Raw genomic sequence first — 19,923 nt, forward strand, 5'->3', positions numbered from 1 at the left:
AGACTTTAAAGTTCTGATGCTGGCCTATAAAGCTCTGAATGGTTTAGGACCAAAATACATCAATGACCTCCTGACCCAGTATGAACCATCCAGATCCCTCAGGTCATCTGGATCCGGTCTTTTATCAGTTCCCAGAGTCAGAACCAGACACGGAGAAGCTGCATTCAGCTTTTATGCTCCTTATATCTGGAACAAACTCCCAGAAAGCCTCAGATCAGCTGAAACACTCAGTTTATTTAAATCCAGGTTGAAGACTCACCTGTTCTCAGCTGCATTTGAATAAAGCACCAAATCCACACTTTAAGCTTAAATTTCAAAACTTACATTTAACTACTGATTTTATCTACTGTTCTGATTTTATCTGTTTTGATTTTATATACTGTTGTTTGTTTGTTTGTTTGTTTGTTAATTAGTTAGTTAGTTTATTTGCTTGTTTTAATCAATTTTAAATCATGCTTTTTATTTGTTCTTGTTTCTAATGTCTCTGTAAAGCATTTTGAATCACCTTGTTGTTGAATTGTGCTATACAAATAAACTTGCCTTGCCTTGCCTTGCCTAAACTCACCTACACAATGACTGTGCTTCAGGTCAGACGCTACAGCACCAGTATTTGAAGATTAAGTTGTCTCAAAGGCCAATTTATTAGCTAAAACATGTGGTGGAGTACCAGTGAACTGTGAGTAGGTCATCAGGTCATAATAATGTCTCAGTGCGGTGGAATCTGACAGAAAAAAAGACAGAGAGGATAAAGAGGAGCAACAAGGCCGCTATATATAGAGAGAGTTGCTGTGCAAAGAACAGTGAAGGAAACCTTTTTGCAGACTAGTGCAGAAGATCAACTATAGATGGGTTTATGTTTTGCAAAAGCCAACAGCCTTAAAGTCTGTTTTCAGATGGATTCAGTCATTTTATCCCCTAAGCCTCACCTTAAGCAACCCATTTGTGTGCATAAGTAACACACTGTATTGGTGTGTGACTGGTTTCTGCCTGGTTAGCTTCATAGCCTGAGGCATGACTGGGTTTCTGTTATTATCCGTGTGCGTGTGTGTGGCACTGAGGGATTGAAAGAACCCAAAAAGAGAGAGTGGGAGAGAGGGAAGAGGAAACAGAAAGTGATAAAGGTTGTCAGGGGATGCTTGGGGCTGTGGCACCATCTGTTGCTAAAACAATTCTTTTCCATTTGTCTTCTGCTGCTCACGCCATTCATATGCACACATCTGCTGGTCCACCGAGCCTTTTAGGACTCACGCCTCTGCTTAGGATTTAGACTGGAGCACTTATGCCACGAAACTTTGCTCTAACTACAAGAAAATTCATACATTATGGATAACACCATCACTTAAAAGGTGGACTCATCAACAAGAGTGCAGTGAATGTGATTCAAACACCCACAAACATCACCATCATTATGACTAATTTGTCAGAAAAAGTGAAAAAAAAAACCCATTTCACACATTCCACATGTGAGAGCACAATGTAGAAAGAAATACTTTAAATTAATTTCAGTGCACAAAATTCAGCTCTCTAGTGAGATTTTGTCGTTAACAAACTACAGTACTGTGTGTTTTCTCTGTTGACAGTGTAACCTTTTATTTTAACTTCCTCTGTTTTGAATTCAAACAGTTAACAGAGTGCAGAGAATAGTAGTCGTATTCAGCTGTAAGCACATTTGAAGTATTTATTGATGTAAAGTGTTTTTCATTAATAGCTTCTTGTCTGAGGATATATTTTATACTGTAGTAACACGACACCAGCCTCCAGCAGGCGCCCCGTGGTTGGAGTTATAGTCGTTAATAAAATAAGCAACGTTTTTTATTCAAGTATTGTTTTGATTACATTTGACACCACTTCTTGGACCTGTTTTAGAGGCAGTGCTTGGGTAAACTCACAAGCGATTCAGTTTAAGCTAAACTGTACAAGTGGACGTATGGTGTGCCTCCTGTTTTTCCAGCGCTTCAGTCGCTCCATTGACTCATCTGTCCTCTGTTGCACTGTCCTTCTGTTTATGGTTTCAGGTCAGAGGTCAGTGACTGTGTGAAGGAGGGCTTTGTCTGTTTAGAAATATTTAGGAATAGTACACTTCCTCTGAACATGAATAAACTCCTTGCACAAAAAGATAAAGACACCAACTGCAAGCGCTCCTGCTTCACCATGTTAGAAATTAGGTGTGGATACTAATTGGATGGGATACTAATTCTAGCTTGAAAAACTAGCTTTAAAACAAAATGTACATACTTTATATCTGAGCAAAGCCAAACTATGCTTTGAAGTCACTCAAAGCATAAATAATTATCCACAGCTTACATCAATACAGTTTATCTAGATGAATTTTAGCCTGGCAACAAGATTTAGCGGTTACATATTTTCCTAACAAGTGAAAGATTTCCAGTTTGATTCCAAGATGCAAGAGGAGATATAAATCCTTTTGAGGTTGCATCAAGAAGGGCATCTGCTGGAAAAATCTGCCAAATCAATCATGCAGCTGTGGTGACCCCTTGTGAATAAGGGAGCTGACCAAAGTAGCTAAAAAGATGAATTATTTAAAATCTCACCTGTTTAGGGTTGCAGTTATTGGCTGCTTAACATCTGTGATTTGTGTGCTTGTTACAGGGTGCCCGCGTTTGGGTCAGGGAGAAGGAGCAGCTGCTCCCAGCCACCGTCAACTCCTGTGGAGATGGAACCCTTGTGGTCACAACAGATTATGGGGAGGTATGAAATGCACACTTTGCACGACCGTCTTTCTGATCTCTTTTGTCTTCAACACTGTGATGAGTGAGCAAAAGTCTGATTAGGACCCTCCATATACAACCATGCATTACACCGCTCATCATTGATGTGAAGGTGAAGCAGCTGTGTAGGTACATCTTCTCCTGTGCTGATCAATGCAAACTCCTGGTCATGATGTTCCACTTTCCCTGCCCCAGTTTCTTCCTCCTCCTCTTCCTCCGCCTTCTCCTCCTCATGCATATTCAAAATTCATCTCTGGATCGCTGACACACATTCTGCTATCAGAGGAAAGCCAGAATAGATAGAAGGCATTATGGGAGTGTAGATGAAAACGGTCAGATGTAAGGATGGGGTTGCCTGCGGCTGATCTAAAAAAACAAAACAAAACAAAAAAAACAACCTCAACCTTTTGATGCCACGCACACTGCCAAAATAATGGAATTGAATGTTTAAATCTCATTATAAATGTGTGTTCGTGTGTGTGTCTGCGCTCATCTAATCTGTGTTAGATCAAGGACAAGCACACATTGCTGTTTGGATTTAATATGTTTACACACACACACACACACACACACACACACACACACACACACACACACACACACACACACACACTCTCCAATTGCTCTCCATTTAAAGATGGAGGTAATAATAGATTTGTTTATTCCTTCCAAAATCAAGAGTCTTAATCCTCCTTTTCCAGCCCTACAAGAACACAGTAGATGTACAGTAAAGATGTACAATGAATTCATGCTTTTGAAGTTGTTCCACTTCTGATCCAACTACTTCAGTGTTTCTGTTCAGTGGCCCAGGAGAGACAGACAGGGATTTCCCAAAATAGAGGACCAGTTATAGGAGCAGGCATTCTCTTTGCTCTGGATTATGAATGTCCTTAACCTCCCTAAAGCCCCATCCATCTCTCTGCCCCCCTTCTCTGCTAGATGATGGTGTTTAAATGTTGACTCTGCAGGAGGTGATGAATATTTGATGGAGAATCAGCAGGATGGTGGGGTTATACCCCACAACAACAGGATCTGACCCATGAAAACAGTCCCACGGTCCCTATTCATTCATTCCCACAGCTCTGCACCGTGTTCTCCTGCTCAGAAATAAATGTTTGATTTGAATGACTGCAGAGCACAGTGAATCCTAACCTTGTTTTGAAAGTAAAGAAAATTGCAGCAGTTTGCAGGTTTATGATTTTTTTGCTATGTTATACATGCCATCAAGTTATGCTTTAACAATGAAACACTTGTTAGTTTAGTTAGTGGCATGGAACACAACCCCCCTCCACATGTGAGCCTACAGTATAAAGAAGCCTACAGGTGAGTTAGGGTTTATCTTTACACAATATGTATAAAAATATTGGACCACCTACACATTACACCTACAGGAGCAGCTAGGGCTGCTCAATTAATCGAATTTTAATCACGATTACGATCTGGGCTTTCAACGATCATTAAAAATGACTGAGCCGATTATTAGCCCATCCCTCATTTATCCGCGACACCTTAAAGGCCGGTCCGTGAAAATATTGTCGGGCATAAACCGGTCCGTGGCGCAAAAAAGGTTGGAGACCGCTGATTAAGAGGACCCGAGGGAAGCTCGGAAAGCTAAGCAGAAGTTATTTGGAGAGTGACTGCCGTTGGTTGAAAAGAGTTTAAAAAAAAAAAAAACTTCAGTGGTGTTGCACACCATTTTATATTATTTTTTTAAAGTCATTGTTAACCCTTTAAAGCCGCTCCGTTTTGCGTAACTATTTTTAAATCCCTGTAGAACCTGAACCGTGTAAACTAGCGCAATAATTTGTTTTGCATATGAAACCGGAGGAGTTGTACTTACATCTGATGCCATCAGCTTGTCCTCGGTCACGGTTTCGTTCCACATATAGCTTTGCAAAAATTGCATAAAAAGCGCTTGCATGAACAAAAACATAATATTCCAGAAACACGCTTCGCCGTTCCTATCAGCTGTTCGTAACACTTCCCACAGTGAAATGATGCACATGCTGTTTTCTTTGCAAATTTGCATCATAGGATTGTTTTTTGTTTTTCCTGCAGTATATAAAAATTGCTGTATCTCCAAAATAAAACTATGAAGACACTCAAAATAAATTTCCTGTGGTGGGAAACTATTTTTTGCAACTTTATTGTATTTAAAGTTTTGAGGGATAAACCTCTTAAACTTCTCCAAGTAGAAATATATGTAAACAAAACAAAAGCGATTTTCAATTTTTTTTGTAGTTTATTGCACTTTTTTGAATTTTATGTAATTACTATGGACTTAATGCATACATATTATTAAAATATGGGCTATAACAGTTGTATTGATGTATAGCAACTTGAAATGCTCCCACAAATGGCACTACAGCATGTAAAAAAATAAAAATAATATAAGCTCTGGTGGACTTGGTTCTATAGTAGGTCTTAAAGGGTTAAATAAATATCGTCAAATAATCGTGATCTCAATTTCAGTGAAAATAATCGTGATTATCATTTTTGCCATAATCGAGCAGCCCTAGGAGCAGCTAAGCCATGGAAACTGATGCCATGAAGCTTATGGAGCACAGTTTTTGTGCTGATATTAATGCCTGAGGAGGTTTGGAAGTCAACAGACAATTGATGGACTTTATGCACTGCGCACCTCAGTGACCTGTAAACTTTATGTGGTCTGCCTGTGGTTCCTTAATGCTTCCATTCTGCAATAACACAGCTTAGAGTTGATCATGGAGGATCTCTGAATATAAAGATTAAAGGGTGTGGCCCACTACTTATGTTCCTGTATATCAGGGGTCCCCAACTCCAGGCTTCGAGGGCCGGCGTCCTGCAGTTTTTAGATCTCACCCTCAAGGCCTGGAGTTGGGGCCCCCTGCTGTATATGGTCAGTGGCACTTCTCAATGCTCTTTGGTGTAAAAACTATAGCAACACTAGGTCTTTTCAACTGTTATGAAAGCTAGAAACCCCACGAAAACAAACTACAGCCGTACACTAAGCTGAAGACATAATAGCTATAAAAATCTCCTAATGCAGTAAACTCAAAGGGCTCAAATAACTCTGATGTAGGTCGACATGAAGTGTTTAATGCGAGCACTCACTGAAGCCTTCTCTCCACGTATTGGCATTATATTGATTTGAGAAAACCACAACCTTTCTCACTTTCTCAGAGGAATACATGAAACAACCTTGAGGGTTATTATTGTTTGTTCACACTTTTGCAGTCTTTAATTACATCATCTTGTTGTGTGTTATTTTTCTGCAGTTACTTAATGGAACAGCGCCTTCAGCTGTTCATCTCAATAAACCGACTCCTCATGTAACTGTGGTGATTAGAAACACCGGCAGCAGGAGATAGCACTTTCATCACAGCTCGAAGAGTTTACACATTCTTCCTGTGGCTGTGTGAGCTTCCTCCCACAGTCTAAAGACATGCAGGTCAGGTGATTCTAAATTGGCGACAGCGTGAATTTGAGACATTTAAGGTGCTGTATCAATGTTTATGTGAGTGAATCTGGATTGGTAAAGCACTATTATTGGTCCAAATAACCGTTTATTCCAATTTCAAAGAGCCAGACTGTTGTAAATTTGTAGAGTGGTCTAGAGCAATAGTTCTCCAGTTTTAAACCGTATATTTGAGCACTTTGTTATTAGCAGCCTGTCACAAAACAAATCATTTGTTCTTATTTCTTTAGTTGAATCTATGTAGACCAAAGACAACACAGTTTAAAACACATAAAATAGTGTTTTAACTCCACCAATGTGGTTCCAAAAGGGACAAAAAACTTGAAGCAATATTAGTCATGGTTTGGCCTCCCCTGAACCTTTGCCTCAAAATTATTGAAGGAGTCTCGGATCATCTTGAAAGAAAACAGAATGAAAGGCGGGATGGCTGTAGCTCAGGCAGTAGAGCAGGTCATCTACTCATTGCAAGGTTGGTGGTTCAATCCCTGGCTCCTCCAGTCTGCATGCCAAGTATCCTCGGGCAAGATACTAACCCCAAATTGCTCTCTGATGCGTTCATTGGAGTATGAATGTGTATCAATTAGGAATTGTTAGCTAGCACCAAGAAACTTAGAAGACAGTGCTGGTGTGATTGGGTGAATGTGTTGAGCACACCGGGAGTATACGAATCAGTCATTTTAACATTAAAAGGGCTTTGAATAGTCCTTCAAGAAGACTGGAGAACTATTCCTGAAAACTCATTTGAGTTTCTTGAATTTGCAGTATCATCCCATCTCTCACCTCATGACAAACTTATGACCATGACTGAGGGTTAGAGCTAAGCCAATCCAAATGCACTGATAAAAACATCCACCTTTTCCTTTAAGTCTGAATAGTTTTCTTGGTAGAGAACTTGATAACGTTAGGCTACATAAGGCAAAAAATGAATGAACCTTTGGGGAAACTGGGTAATTTAAAAAATGGGTAGATAAAACATACAGCAAATAGAGCACTTTAACTAGTTGCAATTGATTTCAAAGAGCTCCCATTGGCATTCTGAATATCCTGTTAGTTTGTGTTTGATATGATTAAAGGGCTCCTACCTATATATTCTTTAGTGGGGGATGTTACATTTTCTGCCTCCACCGGGCACCTTTGCCATACACTTATATAGCACACACACACATGCACGCACACTCAGGTTACGTTTGCGATGATTTATGGACTGTGTGTGCTGTGTGACCTGGATTTCAGTAGCTAGCGTGAAAGCTGCAGCGAGAGCTCACGTGAGCACAGAACATGCTGCAGGGATGCAGCACTCCTTGTCCACACACACAACAATTGCATACTTAGAAACACACACGCACACATGCACTACTACGCACAACTACTCCTCCCTCGTACTCGGTCAAATGTGCCTAATGAAAAGTTCAGAAATGTTTGGTCCGATTCGCCACGGAAGAAAGCTAGTGTTGTTGTGATCTCCTGACCCACTTCCTCTACTCAGTTTCACATTTCTAACCCTCTGAGGATCCCCGTAGTTACACACTTGCTCTGTATAACATAATGAGATTAACATAATTTCACACAAAAATACGGATGAACGCACACACATTTTGCTAAAGTATCTGTCTTACTCACTTGCATTTCATCTATTCACACCTTTCCAGGCACTGCAGTGTTCTTTATTAATGCAAGGCGGAGACCCCCTATAGGGTAGTGTGAGTGCTAATTTTTAAAGGAGGATTTTTAGTCCAATTTTAGTCAGTCCAGTTTTAGTCAGTCCAGTTGATTAGAACACATGTTCAGTGCTAATTCTGGCTCTGTGGAATAAAGTAATGTTTTAAGACAGGGCAAATTTATTCATCAAGTTTATTTGGATTTTATAATAGTCACCTAGTAAAATAATCATCTCCATGGGTGTTGGCTCTGTTTTATGTTTGATGCCAGTTGCAAAACTGTTCAGATGGCGATCAAGGCAAATTATTATTGAAGCCATGTTAGCATACTGATGCTAATGTTAGCACCGCTGCTCCGTAGTTTCCCTAGTTTGTGAGGGTGGTTCACAAATTACAATCACATGCTTCACACAATTTTAGTGTTTCCTCTTCAAACTCAAATCCTATTTTTCCTTAAAAAGTAATGCAGTACATTATTTAATTACTTGCAGGAGAAAATTACATTTCTCATTACCTTATTTTCTCATTACTACATAAAATAACCTGAAAAACATTTAACGTAAAACCTTACCCTACAGTCCTATACACCGACACAAATCCTTGTTACAAATCTCACTTATGTGATCTTTCTTTTAGTTTTTATGTATGAACACAAAACCGACATCACAAAACAACGCTGAAAACCAGCACATTGAGACTTCCACTGTGATTCCACTTTAGCAGCATGAGCAGGAAGAAACGAAGGTTCCAAGCCTGACTGATTATCTCTGCTTTTGTTACCTGTTGAACTTCTGGCTGCTGAGCTGTGGTCGGCTTTCACTCAGCTTCATCATCACTCTGTGTTCCTGTTTAGTTTTGTGTTAACATGCTGTCTTTGCAGGGGCTTGCAAAGAACTGAAGTTCTGCTAGCAGCATAATGTGGCTGTTCCTGATATAGTTGCTTTACTACAATAAAGCTGACTATAGCACAGAAAGAAAAAAGCTTGTTATCCACCTGCTGTGCAGATAACTGAAGAACCTTTGTAAAGCAAGTAACAATGTAATGCAGTTACTGAATTAAGTCCAGTAACGTGTTCCTTAAAAATGCAAAATGTTTACAGTAGTGTGAAAGCAAAACCAGTCATTATAATGTAATGCATTACACCCAATACTGTCTTGACTCATACCCAAGCAAATCAATGTTGTCTGTAGTCAGGAATGCTGATAAATGTTTTAAAAATCCTTCTTCATATTCTGCAGGCTTGATAGTTTTTAGCAAACGAGCACTGCTAAGCACTGCTGGCTGCCGTTGCCCACAGTGTACTTTGATTTCAGTGATCAGATTACGCTAAAGACCTGCTCATCCCAACTGCACTCATTTAGATCTGACACTTCAGATCCAAGGTCAGTGAGGAGACCTGCAGGTGCTGTACGGAACTATGTGATACTAAATCTGCACTGGCGAATAGAGGTCTACCGAATATGTAGGTCACTGTGCTCACAGCTCTCTTCCTCTCTGTCTCTCCATCTTTATCTCCTCGCTGTGGTTGCAGCTAATATGTGAAGTCAGATGAAGAGGCTCGTCTCCTCCGGCTCTCCTCCTCAATCATGCAAAGCAGCTTCAGACATCAGAGAGTTTTACAGAAAGACTCGAAGCACTGCATGTATATGTGTGTGAGCTTAAAAATGTCTTTACATGGCAAAGAAAATGATAAAAGGGAAGAAGTGTTCTGAAAAAGTGAATCATACTAACCTGTTTTGTCATTTTCAGTCTGAGATCATCCCAATAGGCTTTCTTTGCAATGAATTTGGTGCAAGTTTTCTAAAAACAATACTACTCAGCCACTTTAGGAAAGTAGTTTTATCAGATAACTATCTTTGTGAATCACAATTTTAAGTCTGGCGTCTTCAGCAGAGTGTAGGCCTGAATGTTAGGTGTTGTGAAGTCAGAGAGTACTCAGAGATGGACTAAAACAATTTTTCAAATTTTGTGGTGGGATTTTCTGACCACCTTCTCGCCGAGTATGATCTCCCACTCCTGTCTTAGTGAAGACAGATAAGAGTTAGTTAACCATCCTCTACTTCTACTTCAGCCTATCTCTGTATTTTCCTCTCGCTGTTCTTCTGCTCCTGTTCTGGATGATGAATTATTGAATATGAACTATCCCATTTTAGACTCTCTGGGTAGTCAGATTTATCGTGCGTACATCTGCATCTGCATCACAGCACAGTTTGAGTGTGTTCGTACCTATTTTCTTTGTGGGTTAATGTGCAGATAGGCTCCATGTAGAGAATGTGTGTTAAAACCTATTGGAGGGCAATGAAAGAAAACAGAGACATCTGCAAAATTCTTTTCCCCCTCTCTCACTTCAGCTGCAGGTTACTTCAGTTACTGACACACTTTCCAAATTTGAAGCATCTCATCTCCCTGAATTACTTGTGAATATCTGCTTTAAATGCTGGGGTTTTTTTTGGCTTCATAACCAGTTATATGTTGCAGAAAAGTATCCCAGGAATTTATTTGTTTAGTTATTGTGTTAAGAAATTCTTCAAATATACATTTTAGCAATCCCCTCCCCCCTTTAATGGTAGTTTGCCATTTGTTTGCCATTTTCTCTTGTATGTTATGAGGATGTGATTGTGGCTCGTTTGAATATTCTTTCAACCCTGTAGGCAGTTTATTCTTTCAGCTCCATACAAATTAAATATAGATATAAAACAACCAGTCTGAACAAATATAAAAAATAGGTTACCATTTATATACAAGTTGCAGTTTGTGGAAGAGAGTATGCTCAAATAAAAAAAAAAACCTAAAAGGAGATTAGGTGCATGAGTTTAACTCACTGATTTTCCTATTGTAGAGCTTCTTTTTCCAATATTATATGGATATAAGTGTCCTTAGGGTAAACAGTACAATCAGTAAACTCCTTCACTTCAGTTTGACGTAATTCTGCACATTTACAGATAAAACTCAGCCAGTGTAGAGAATAGGTCAGCTATCTCAATGACGCACAGTGAAATGTTAAAATAATGTCACAGCAGCTGCTGAAAAATAAATAAAAGAGCAGGAGTGATGTCACAGGTGTTACAGTTTGAATGCATGTCTATGTTTTTTAGTGCTATCCCGCTAACCTGTTATACAGGAATGTTAGACTTGTATGAGGAAGTTGTTAGAATTTATAGAAATATTCAAAATCCAGAAGAGCAAAATCAAAGATTATTTTAATACATTTCAAGACTACTGCTGGATATTCCTGTTGGTCAGAGTTATGAAGATAAGTTATGCAAATATAGCTATGTAAATACAACATGCAGGCATCCATTTGTGTTTCTTCTCTGTTGACCTGGTGTGTTTTTTTTTTCTTAGTGTTGTGTGTGTGTGAAGTCTTATCTTCCCTTCCACTGTAATTTACTCTGGATTGCACAGGCGTGCTTGACTTTCTGATTGAAAAGGCTCTCGGTGTGCCTTCAATTACAGACGGGGGTCTCAGATTGAGCCATTTAGGCATTAAGTGATTCACTGTGAGGGATACACAGACACAGATAGATAGCAAAGTATACTGGAAAGACTTGAAGTATAAAAAACAAGCTGAAGGAAAACAGTATTGACGACGAGAACAGCAATACAGAGGAGAGGAAAAAGGAAAGGAAAAATGCAGTGTGGGGCAGATAGAAGAGAAGGAGGTAAATTAATGAAGAGTGGAACGATAAGAGAGGCGAGATCGAAGGAACAGAGACACGAGAAATGATGGGGGAGGGATAAAAGACGGGTGACATACAAAGAGAAAGAGAGATGAGAGAGACAGAAGTGATGTTTAAGACATGAAGACATGGAGAACTCCAGAAAAAAAACAGTGGGAGATCATGATTTAATAGGATGAGAAAGTAATGGAAAAAAGTGGAAAGAAAAGCTTTATGGAGTGGAGATCTTTCAAGAGTATTTTCATCTTTCTATTTTTAAAAAAAGGTCTGCCTGTAATATCTGCAATATGGATGTGCACAGCTGTCCACATCATGACAAACAAGCACGATGGTCCATCTCATTTCGTAGACAAGCGTGTGTCTAACTCACACATCAGGCAGTGATGATAGCACAACCACATACACTAACACACTCACACATAGATCAGCTTCAAAGGTTGAAAATAGCAGGACGTAGCATTAATTAAACCAAGAGAAAACAGATACGGTCAGATATGGATCAACATCATCATTCATTCACAGGGTGGATTTAAGTTCAATATTCATCCCTGGTCTCCGATGAGCTTTTAAATGTCTGGCTTTTTAGCTCTTAAATGCTCCACTATGATTAGCAGCTGGTTGCTACCTTTTTTGGTCTGTTTGGTCGTGAGCAGGTAGCGTAAAATGAAGCTTTAGAGATTCTTTAGCAGTGCAAAGTGTGAATAGGGAAGAAGTTAGAGCAGTGGGTCCCAAAATCAAAGCAGTGAAGTGAAGACTAATAACTCAGACATTCAGATAAATATATCATAGATGTTTTCCATCTTCTCATGTAACTCTCAGCAAGAAAGTAAATGACGCTGAGTTCTTAAATTATAAAATATTAGTAAGTTATACTACGTTATCTGGTCACAATCCTCTTCATCAGCTTCATGCAGCAAGAGAGTCAACACTCAGGCAGTCTTTTCCATGCATAAAGCATTCTACAGCACGTAACATTAAATTGATCCAATTTAGAACACAGGGCCTTTTAAATGGATGGGGTCACAGTAAAGATGCAGAGCTGTTAGCTGCATGTGTCATCATACATGAGTCATGCCTTCTATAATGGAGGGTGAGGTACAATTGGGTCATTTCATTTACAGCTCAGTGAGTGCAGAAATGTTACCGACTTCATTAGCATTGCGATACTTTAACTGATGTTTTGGCATTTCAGAGAGAGAAAAGTGGAAACACGGCAGCATATTGCACACAGGTTTCTTTTGTCAGCCACATGCAACAAACAGTTGGCATGGGATGATTTCTTTTGCCCTGAGAGAGTCGTCGGCACGCAACAGCTCTGTGCAGTGCAAGGCAGCGTCACTGGAGTGAAATAGATTTATTTAAGAACAGGATGTCGGAATGCCTACAGCTCACCCTTCTGCCGCTTTCAACAGACTTCCACCACATCTGTTACAGCAGCAAGCTCACTCAGGGTGGAGGCTGGCTGTGAGACTGAGATGACATATTAACGACCCAGTATCATAAAGGCCGTGGTTTCTATTCTTGGCCGGGCTGATTTCGCTGGAGTGAATGAGCGACCTTTACGCTGAAGTAGAATGACAGCCTGTGTGCGTCTGTGCACCGTGTGTGAGGAAGACGGATGGGAATTGTGGCAGCAGCATCCATGTGCCTGACCTGAATACACACTGAGCTGCATTCACTTGTCATGTCCTTCCAGATCAGATCCATTGCCCTCTCTCATCTTCTCTGCTTCTGTCCTCACGGTGTTCCTCTCTCGCTTCTTTCTCCTCCCCTCCCACAGCCGGCTTCTCCACCCGTTTTGTCCCCTAATTCTCTAGTTGCCATGGCAATGGATGACATAGATGAGATGGGGGGTCTGAAGGGAGCCGTGAGGCTCTGTATTCTCACCATGTGGATTTTCATCATGTTGCATCACAATTAGCCTGTTAATGCTAAAAATGGAGAGACGTTGGAATGCTGGAGTCTTTCATGTATTTGTTTGTGTCAGAAACATTGATTAGCCAGTTATTCAGTTTTGGTCTGTGTTATTTATTAGAATATTTCCTTTTAAATTACAAACAAAAGCCTTTAAAGGAATATTTCTAGTTTTGGGGACTACATTTACTCTAATTTCATTACAGTGAATATGAACCTATTTTACACCAGTGACAGGTTATGTTAGCTCAAAAACAACAATAACAAAAAAAGGTAAAATATAATTAAACTGGCCTAGAAACCTTTAGACTCAAGAAACTTACAAAAACAGCAATAGCAACAAAAAAACTACTAAAAGGAATTCCCTTAATAACGGCTGAATAGCACAAATAACCTAGGCAGAAAAGCAGCTCTGGACTCATAACATGTCAAACTGTAAGACGTCAAGGCTTCAGCAGCAGAAGACCACAGTGGTTGCCACTCCTGTCAACTAAGAATGGGAAACTGAGGCTGAAATTCACACAGATTCAACGTTACCTGGTCTCACGAGTCTCGATTTATCCACATTTGTTGTCTCCAAGTGACTGTCAGTGTTGCACAATCAGCACATATGCTGCTTTGCATTGCTGTTAGATTGCTATTTCACAACACTTGTGAATATTATTGTATTATTTCATGCCAAAGTATGAAGTCAAAAACTGGGTGATGATCTTTACGTCTCCTTGTATACAGGTGTTTTACTTGCAGCAGGCCGAGGTCACCAGGGAGCGAGTGTACGCTATGCACCAGTCAAGCATCGATGGGGTGGAGGACATGTCAGCACTGGCGGAGCTGCACGAAGCCGCTATCATGCACAACCTTTACCAACGCTACCAGAAGGATTGCATCTATGTGAGTGCATTCAGCGAGCCATGTGTGTCTATGTCTATGTCTGTGCAGGGCCATTATGTGTGTTTATATTATCACACACCTCCTTCTCCTTTGCTTACACGAGTGAGGCTTTTAGAAAGAGACACAAATCCACTCATCAGGCCTCCCCGTCTGTAAGTGAAAAAGACGGAGAGAGAAGTGAGTGCTATGAAATGAAATTGTCAGTGGTTAGGACAGGCCAACTTTAGCTCTTTAGGAGGACTGAAAATTGCTCCTTATTGAAACTGTCTAAAACTTTCATGTTTTATTAAATCAGGTGGTCATTTAGTGATTCTGCAGCAAGAGGAACCTAAATCGTCTCACGCCATTGGCAGGATTTATTCTATTTTTTCTTCTTACGAAATAAATTTATCTGCTTTGTTTCATATGTTGATATTTAAGCCCACTAACTGTAGAAGCATCATATCCCTGCTCACCATTTCACAGCATATATCATTCTCATTGCAAAAAATAACCATATGAATGACTTTATGGTGCGATAGTGCAGTTTAAAATCTGCAACATCACTTGATTTGATGGCCTTGTGGTTTGAATACATGCGCGTTTTACAATGCAGATAGGAAATAAAACGCATAAAAGTTTCTTTTTGATCACTAACCCAGGCATCCTTACACATGAATGCCCTCTCCTCCAAACTGTGGGATCAGTATGCATTGCAGTCTTTACATTTTGATCACTTTTATGCTGATGCACAGAAATTTTCAAAAGTCTGGAAACCTGGAAGATTACCAGACAGCTAGATTATCTAGACTGCCTAATCTAGATGATGAAATATTGTCCATATACGGATTTACCTTAAGATGATCAAAAGAATTTCTCTTGTGTGAGTCTGCTTTCTGTATTACTGCGCTCTCATGCACTCATGTGTATCTGTGTCCTTTAGCACTATTTTATATGTGGATAGTCCACTAAATGTGCCAATAAGGTCATATGAATATAGAAAGTGGATAAACGTGGACCAAATATAATCAAATAATAAAAAGAAAGGAAAGATGATACAGACACTGAACCTGAAATGTCTCTCCTTCGCTGTTTTCAGACTAACATCGGCAGCATCCTGGCAGCTGTCAACCCATACAAGCAGATCCCTGGTCTGTATGACCTAGAGAGGGTGGACTTGTACTCCAAGCACCATCTGGGGGAACTCCCTCCACACATTTTTGCTGTAGCCAATGAATGCTACCGCTGCATCTGGAAACGCCACGACAGCCAGTGCATCCTCATCAGGTAATGATGGAGGACATTCAGGGAATTCTTTACCCATCTATCCCTCTATCTTTCTCTACTAAGCTATCAAAACATGACTTTGTTTCCTAAATCTTGTCTTTCTAGTCTACTATTTCTAGTATGCTTATCCCCAGAAAATCCTGCTGTTCCTATGCCTGTTTGTAGTTGAAGCCTGTGCATAGATAGTGAAACACTGACAGCTATTAGACCTAATGAAAAATCAAGGTAAAGGCTTAAGGAAGTGGAAGTGGTTTGCATCCCAGACATATTGATGTCAGTGGTTGATTGGAAATGCGAGACAGAGCAATATTCAAGACCAAGCTAGAGAACAAATAGATTGTGATCATGACCGTGTCTCCCTTTGTTTTGAAAATAAATACAATTTCCTCTTCCAAATTAAAGTAGGGTTATTGGTTCGCATGATTAAGTGGCCTGATCTGGTTCTAGTGTCCACCATCCCATCATGCTTTCACTTGTGCTCAGCCTGATTACGATAGGCTGAATATCTCTGAGGTCTATCAACCTGCAACACCAATTAGATAACCGGAGAGGTTCAAGATACGGGAATGTCGGTGAAGGTCATTGTGTGTAGGATTTAATTGGGCTATGTGTGTCTTTGTGTGTATGTGTACTCCAGTGGGGAATCAGGAGCAGGGAAGACTGAAAGCACCAAACTGCTGTTGCAGTTTCTGTCAGTGATGAGCCAGAACTCAGCCGGAACTCCTCCCTCAGAGAAAAGCACGCGTGTGGAGCAAGCCATCGTACAGAGCAGGTATGCGAATCAGTGAAGTAAACATGACAAGCTTCAGGAAATGCCAAGAAACAAGTCAGTGGGTTAGCATCTTTTCCATGGAGCGTGCTACCTGCTAGGCTGTGGTGAAGAAATAATCACTAACGCCAGAAAATATGATGAAGTCTAAGTTTCTGTAATGACTACTTGTGTAAGTAGTAAAAGGACGGGATTAGGAGTGTGTGTTTTACACATTTTATATATCAGATTAACAGCTTACATGGTAAAGATGGCAGCCATTCAAGGCCTGCTTATGGCCTTTGCCTTTTCTTTGGGATTTTACCAGCTCATTTTACTTGAGACTTTAAAGCCTTTTATTTACATCTCTAACAGGGTGTTAAGTTCTCAAAGAATAATGTTTTGTGTAACTGAAATTTCATATCATTTAAATCCAAGTGTCAGGATTACAACTGTGCGAGTGCTAAGTGAGCACGGTTTGAGCTCATATGGATATTATGTTCTCCTTAAAATGTCGAATTTGTTGAAGTTTTTTCTGGAAAACATATGGTAAAAAAAAAAATACTGTAAAAATAATTTTTCCCCCTTTTCAGTCCCATCATGGAAGCTTTTGGTAATGCTAAGACTGTTTACAACAACAACTCCAGTCGCTTTGGGAAGTTCATCCAACTTCACTTCTCTGAGAGCGGCAACATCCAAGGAGGCTGCGTCATAGATTGTATCCTTGCTTTAAAGCACAATACATCTAACTGCATGAAATTTACACCTGTGTATGATTGAACGGGTGCTTGTTTTTGCATACACGCATAAAAAGTTGTGGTAGAAATGTATGTTTCTGATTCTTAGAAGGTGAATTATATGAATGATGAATTTCTTTGACTCACTTCCTGTCAGATTTACTTGAAAAGGTAAGGATGTCTCGACCTCCTCGTATCAAATTTATTAGGAGTCACGTGTCAGTCTTACATTGTCAATCACAATAAAATGTTCATGGAAACTTTGCTACCCTGATTTTTCTGTAGAACCGCGTGGTACGACAAAACCCCGGAGAGCGAAACTACCACATCTTCTACGCTCTGCTGGCAGGAGCTAGTAAAGAGCAAAAAAGTAAGAAGCTGTGCGAGCGTAAATATCAACAGCGAGCTTTTATTATTTTTATTATTTTTCAATGATCCAATTTACACTTTTGGCTTCATGTGAGAAGTTATTGTAAAAATAGTTTGATTTCAGTTATAATAGAGAAGAATAAATATTGATGGACAAACATTATTAATCATTAACTTTTACCTGTGAATACATATCGTTTGCTCACATTATACATTTGCTCTTGCAGGCCTCTACTTCCTGGAGGATCCCGCTGAATCTTACCACTACCTCAGCCAATCAGGATGTCTTAAGGACAAGAGTCTAAATGACAAAGAGCTGTTTAACAGTGTTATGGTCAGTATTGATTTTGTCTTCAGTTCTTCAAGTAGATGTACTGAGGTCTGTAAGAACAGTTCTCTATTGTTATCTATTGTTTTTTTTATCCAGTTACAAAAGTAGCAGAGAGATTCCAACGCTAACAGGATGATAGCAGGGAGGATTGGTGACCTTAGATTGTAAAGTTTGATGTCCTCACAGCCATAAAACTGTTAATCTTTTTTGCTGAACACTGACATATTGTTGTCTTAAGAGCAGAGCAGGTTAGCCTCAGAGAAATAAAGATCTTTTCCCCTCCATTTATCAAACCTTTTTCTGGGATGTGAATGTTATCAATGAACCTTTGGCTCTGAGAAAGTGCTCACAATCTCTTTCCCCGTGCTCGTCTTTGCACAGGAGGCGCTAAAGGTCTTGGAGTTCACGGAGGAGGAGATCAGAGACATGTTTAAGCTGCTGTCGGGAGTCTTACAACTTGGCAACATTGAGTTCATGACTGCAGGAGGAGCTCAGATCACCACCAAGCAAGGTCAGAGAAGTGCTCATAGAAAGTGAGTTAGATGATATAAAAATCGAGGTAGACATAGAAAACGTTCCAGATGTTTAACATGTCTTTGTCCATGTTTCCAGTGGTTACCAATGCCAGTGAGCTGTTGGGGCTGGATGCCTTCCAGCTGTCTGAAGTCATGACTCAGCGCTCCATAATCCTCAGAGGAGAGGAAATCTGTTCCCCACTTACTATTGAGCAGGTCCCTATACACACATGCATATAAACACACTTTAATTTACCCCTCCATGTTTGATTTCTGCCTCTTCCTGACATAGTCACATTACTCATTTCAACCCTCCCTTGGGTTTCCCCCTCATTGCTGCAGGCTATTGATTCCCGGGACTCTGTCGCCATGGCGTTATACTCCCAGTGTTTCTCCTGGATCATCCTCAAGATTAATCAGAAGATTAAGGGGAAGGAAAACTTCAAATCCATCGGCATCCTTGACATCTTTGGCTTTGAGAACTTTGAGGTGAGGGCTTTGACCTTCCCTCTGTTTGGCATATTTTTGATTTTGAGGTCATGAATTTTCTCCTCCGCTTCCTAAGCTGCCAGCTGCTACTCATCCTGTTACTAAGCAAGATTAATGAGTTTCTTACTACTGACTAATCACTTCACTGAAACACTGAGTTATCATTCGTACAGGATTCTGACAAAGACAAATGAAAAAGCTTACTAATAAGGTTTTTCTTTTCTATAAAAGAAAGAGCTATACGAAAAACACAGAAATTAGAGGCCAGGTGTAACAGAGAATAATTTATTAACAAAACTTAAGAATTTACAAAAGTATTTTTTGAGTCTCTTTAGACCAGGGGGATAAAAAGGCAGAGAGGCAGAAGGGAAATAATATGGAGCTGGCAGGTTGAGTACTGACTGCAGGAGAGCACTGAGATGATCTGAGCCAAGCCAAGGAGAGGACAGAAGGAAAGCCAAATTAGGGAAAGCTGCAGAAGCAGGAAAGCTCGATAGGACCAAAGCAGGACCGGATCTGCCATCTGATTAGTGGACACAAAAAAACCTTATAAACAAACATATTAAACAGCGGTTGAATGAGACTAAATGGGAGTCTAATAGTGGAGTTTTCAAGGCAGAGGAAACCACAGAAGAGGGTATAGGGTTCCTTTCTGCTTGGTTAACTTCTAACAGATTAGCAAATGCATTACTTGTTCATAATGATACAGCAAAGAGCCAGAATTAGGACACTTAAAATAAAAGAAGAACTTGAATAAGCATTTTCTCTTTTTTCTGGCAAAACTGGAATACTTTGGAAACGTGCTACTAGCTGGATTCATGAACCCAGAGTTAGCTGAGCCACACAATAACCAGCTTTGTGATTGCCGTTATGCAGGATCGCCATTTTTAGATTCACTGATCCAGATGATCCAGACAAAGTTGAGCTTGTTTCACGACACAGAACCATGACATGTCTGTAAGTCAATCCCTGCCTCTGTGCCTGTAGGTCAACCGGTTTGAACAGTTTAACATCAATTATGCCAATGAGAAGCTTCAGGAGTACTTCAACAAGCACATCTTCTCTCTGGAGCAGCTGGAGTACAACCGGTACGGACGTGAATATGGAACCTAAAGACATTCGGATTGTGAAGCGGACT

General features: G+C 40.0%; 1 protein-coding gene across 1 annotated transcript in view; it reads left to right on the top strand.

Annotated features, from left to right (window-relative positions):
- The window catches only part of myo10l1 (myosin X, like 1), a 53,619-nt gene that overhangs the window by 17,071 nt on the left and 16,625 nt on the right, over positions 1-19,923 (top strand). Inside the window, exons 2-13 of the mRNA XM_085256162.1 lie at positions 2,611-2,709; positions 14,172-14,330; positions 15,409-15,596; positions 16,234-16,368; positions 16,938-17,062; positions 17,239-17,252; positions 17,367-17,451; positions 17,678-17,784; positions 18,163-18,292; positions 18,394-18,512; positions 18,639-18,785; positions 19,773-19,873. Of these exons, the coding sequence (XP_085112288.1) occupies positions 2,611-2,709; positions 14,172-14,330; positions 15,409-15,596; positions 16,234-16,368; positions 16,938-17,062; positions 17,239-17,252; positions 17,367-17,451; positions 17,678-17,784; positions 18,163-18,292; positions 18,394-18,512; positions 18,639-18,785; positions 19,773-19,873 (1,409 nt within the window). The remainder of the gene's footprint in view (positions 1-2,610; positions 2,710-14,171; positions 14,331-15,408; positions 15,597-16,233; positions 16,369-16,937; positions 17,063-17,238; positions 17,253-17,366; positions 17,452-17,677; positions 17,785-18,162; positions 18,293-18,393; positions 18,513-18,638; positions 18,786-19,772; positions 19,874-19,923) is intronic.

This window comes from Mchenga conophoros, linkage group LG19, assembly GCF_057382185.1.
Source record: "Mchenga conophoros isolate Kocher_MC1m ecotype Shallow Benthic linkage group LG19, M_conophoros_male_GT1.1, whole genome shotgun sequence".
NCBI lineage: Eukaryota > Metazoa > Chordata > Actinopteri > Cichliformes > Cichlidae > Mchenga > Mchenga conophoros.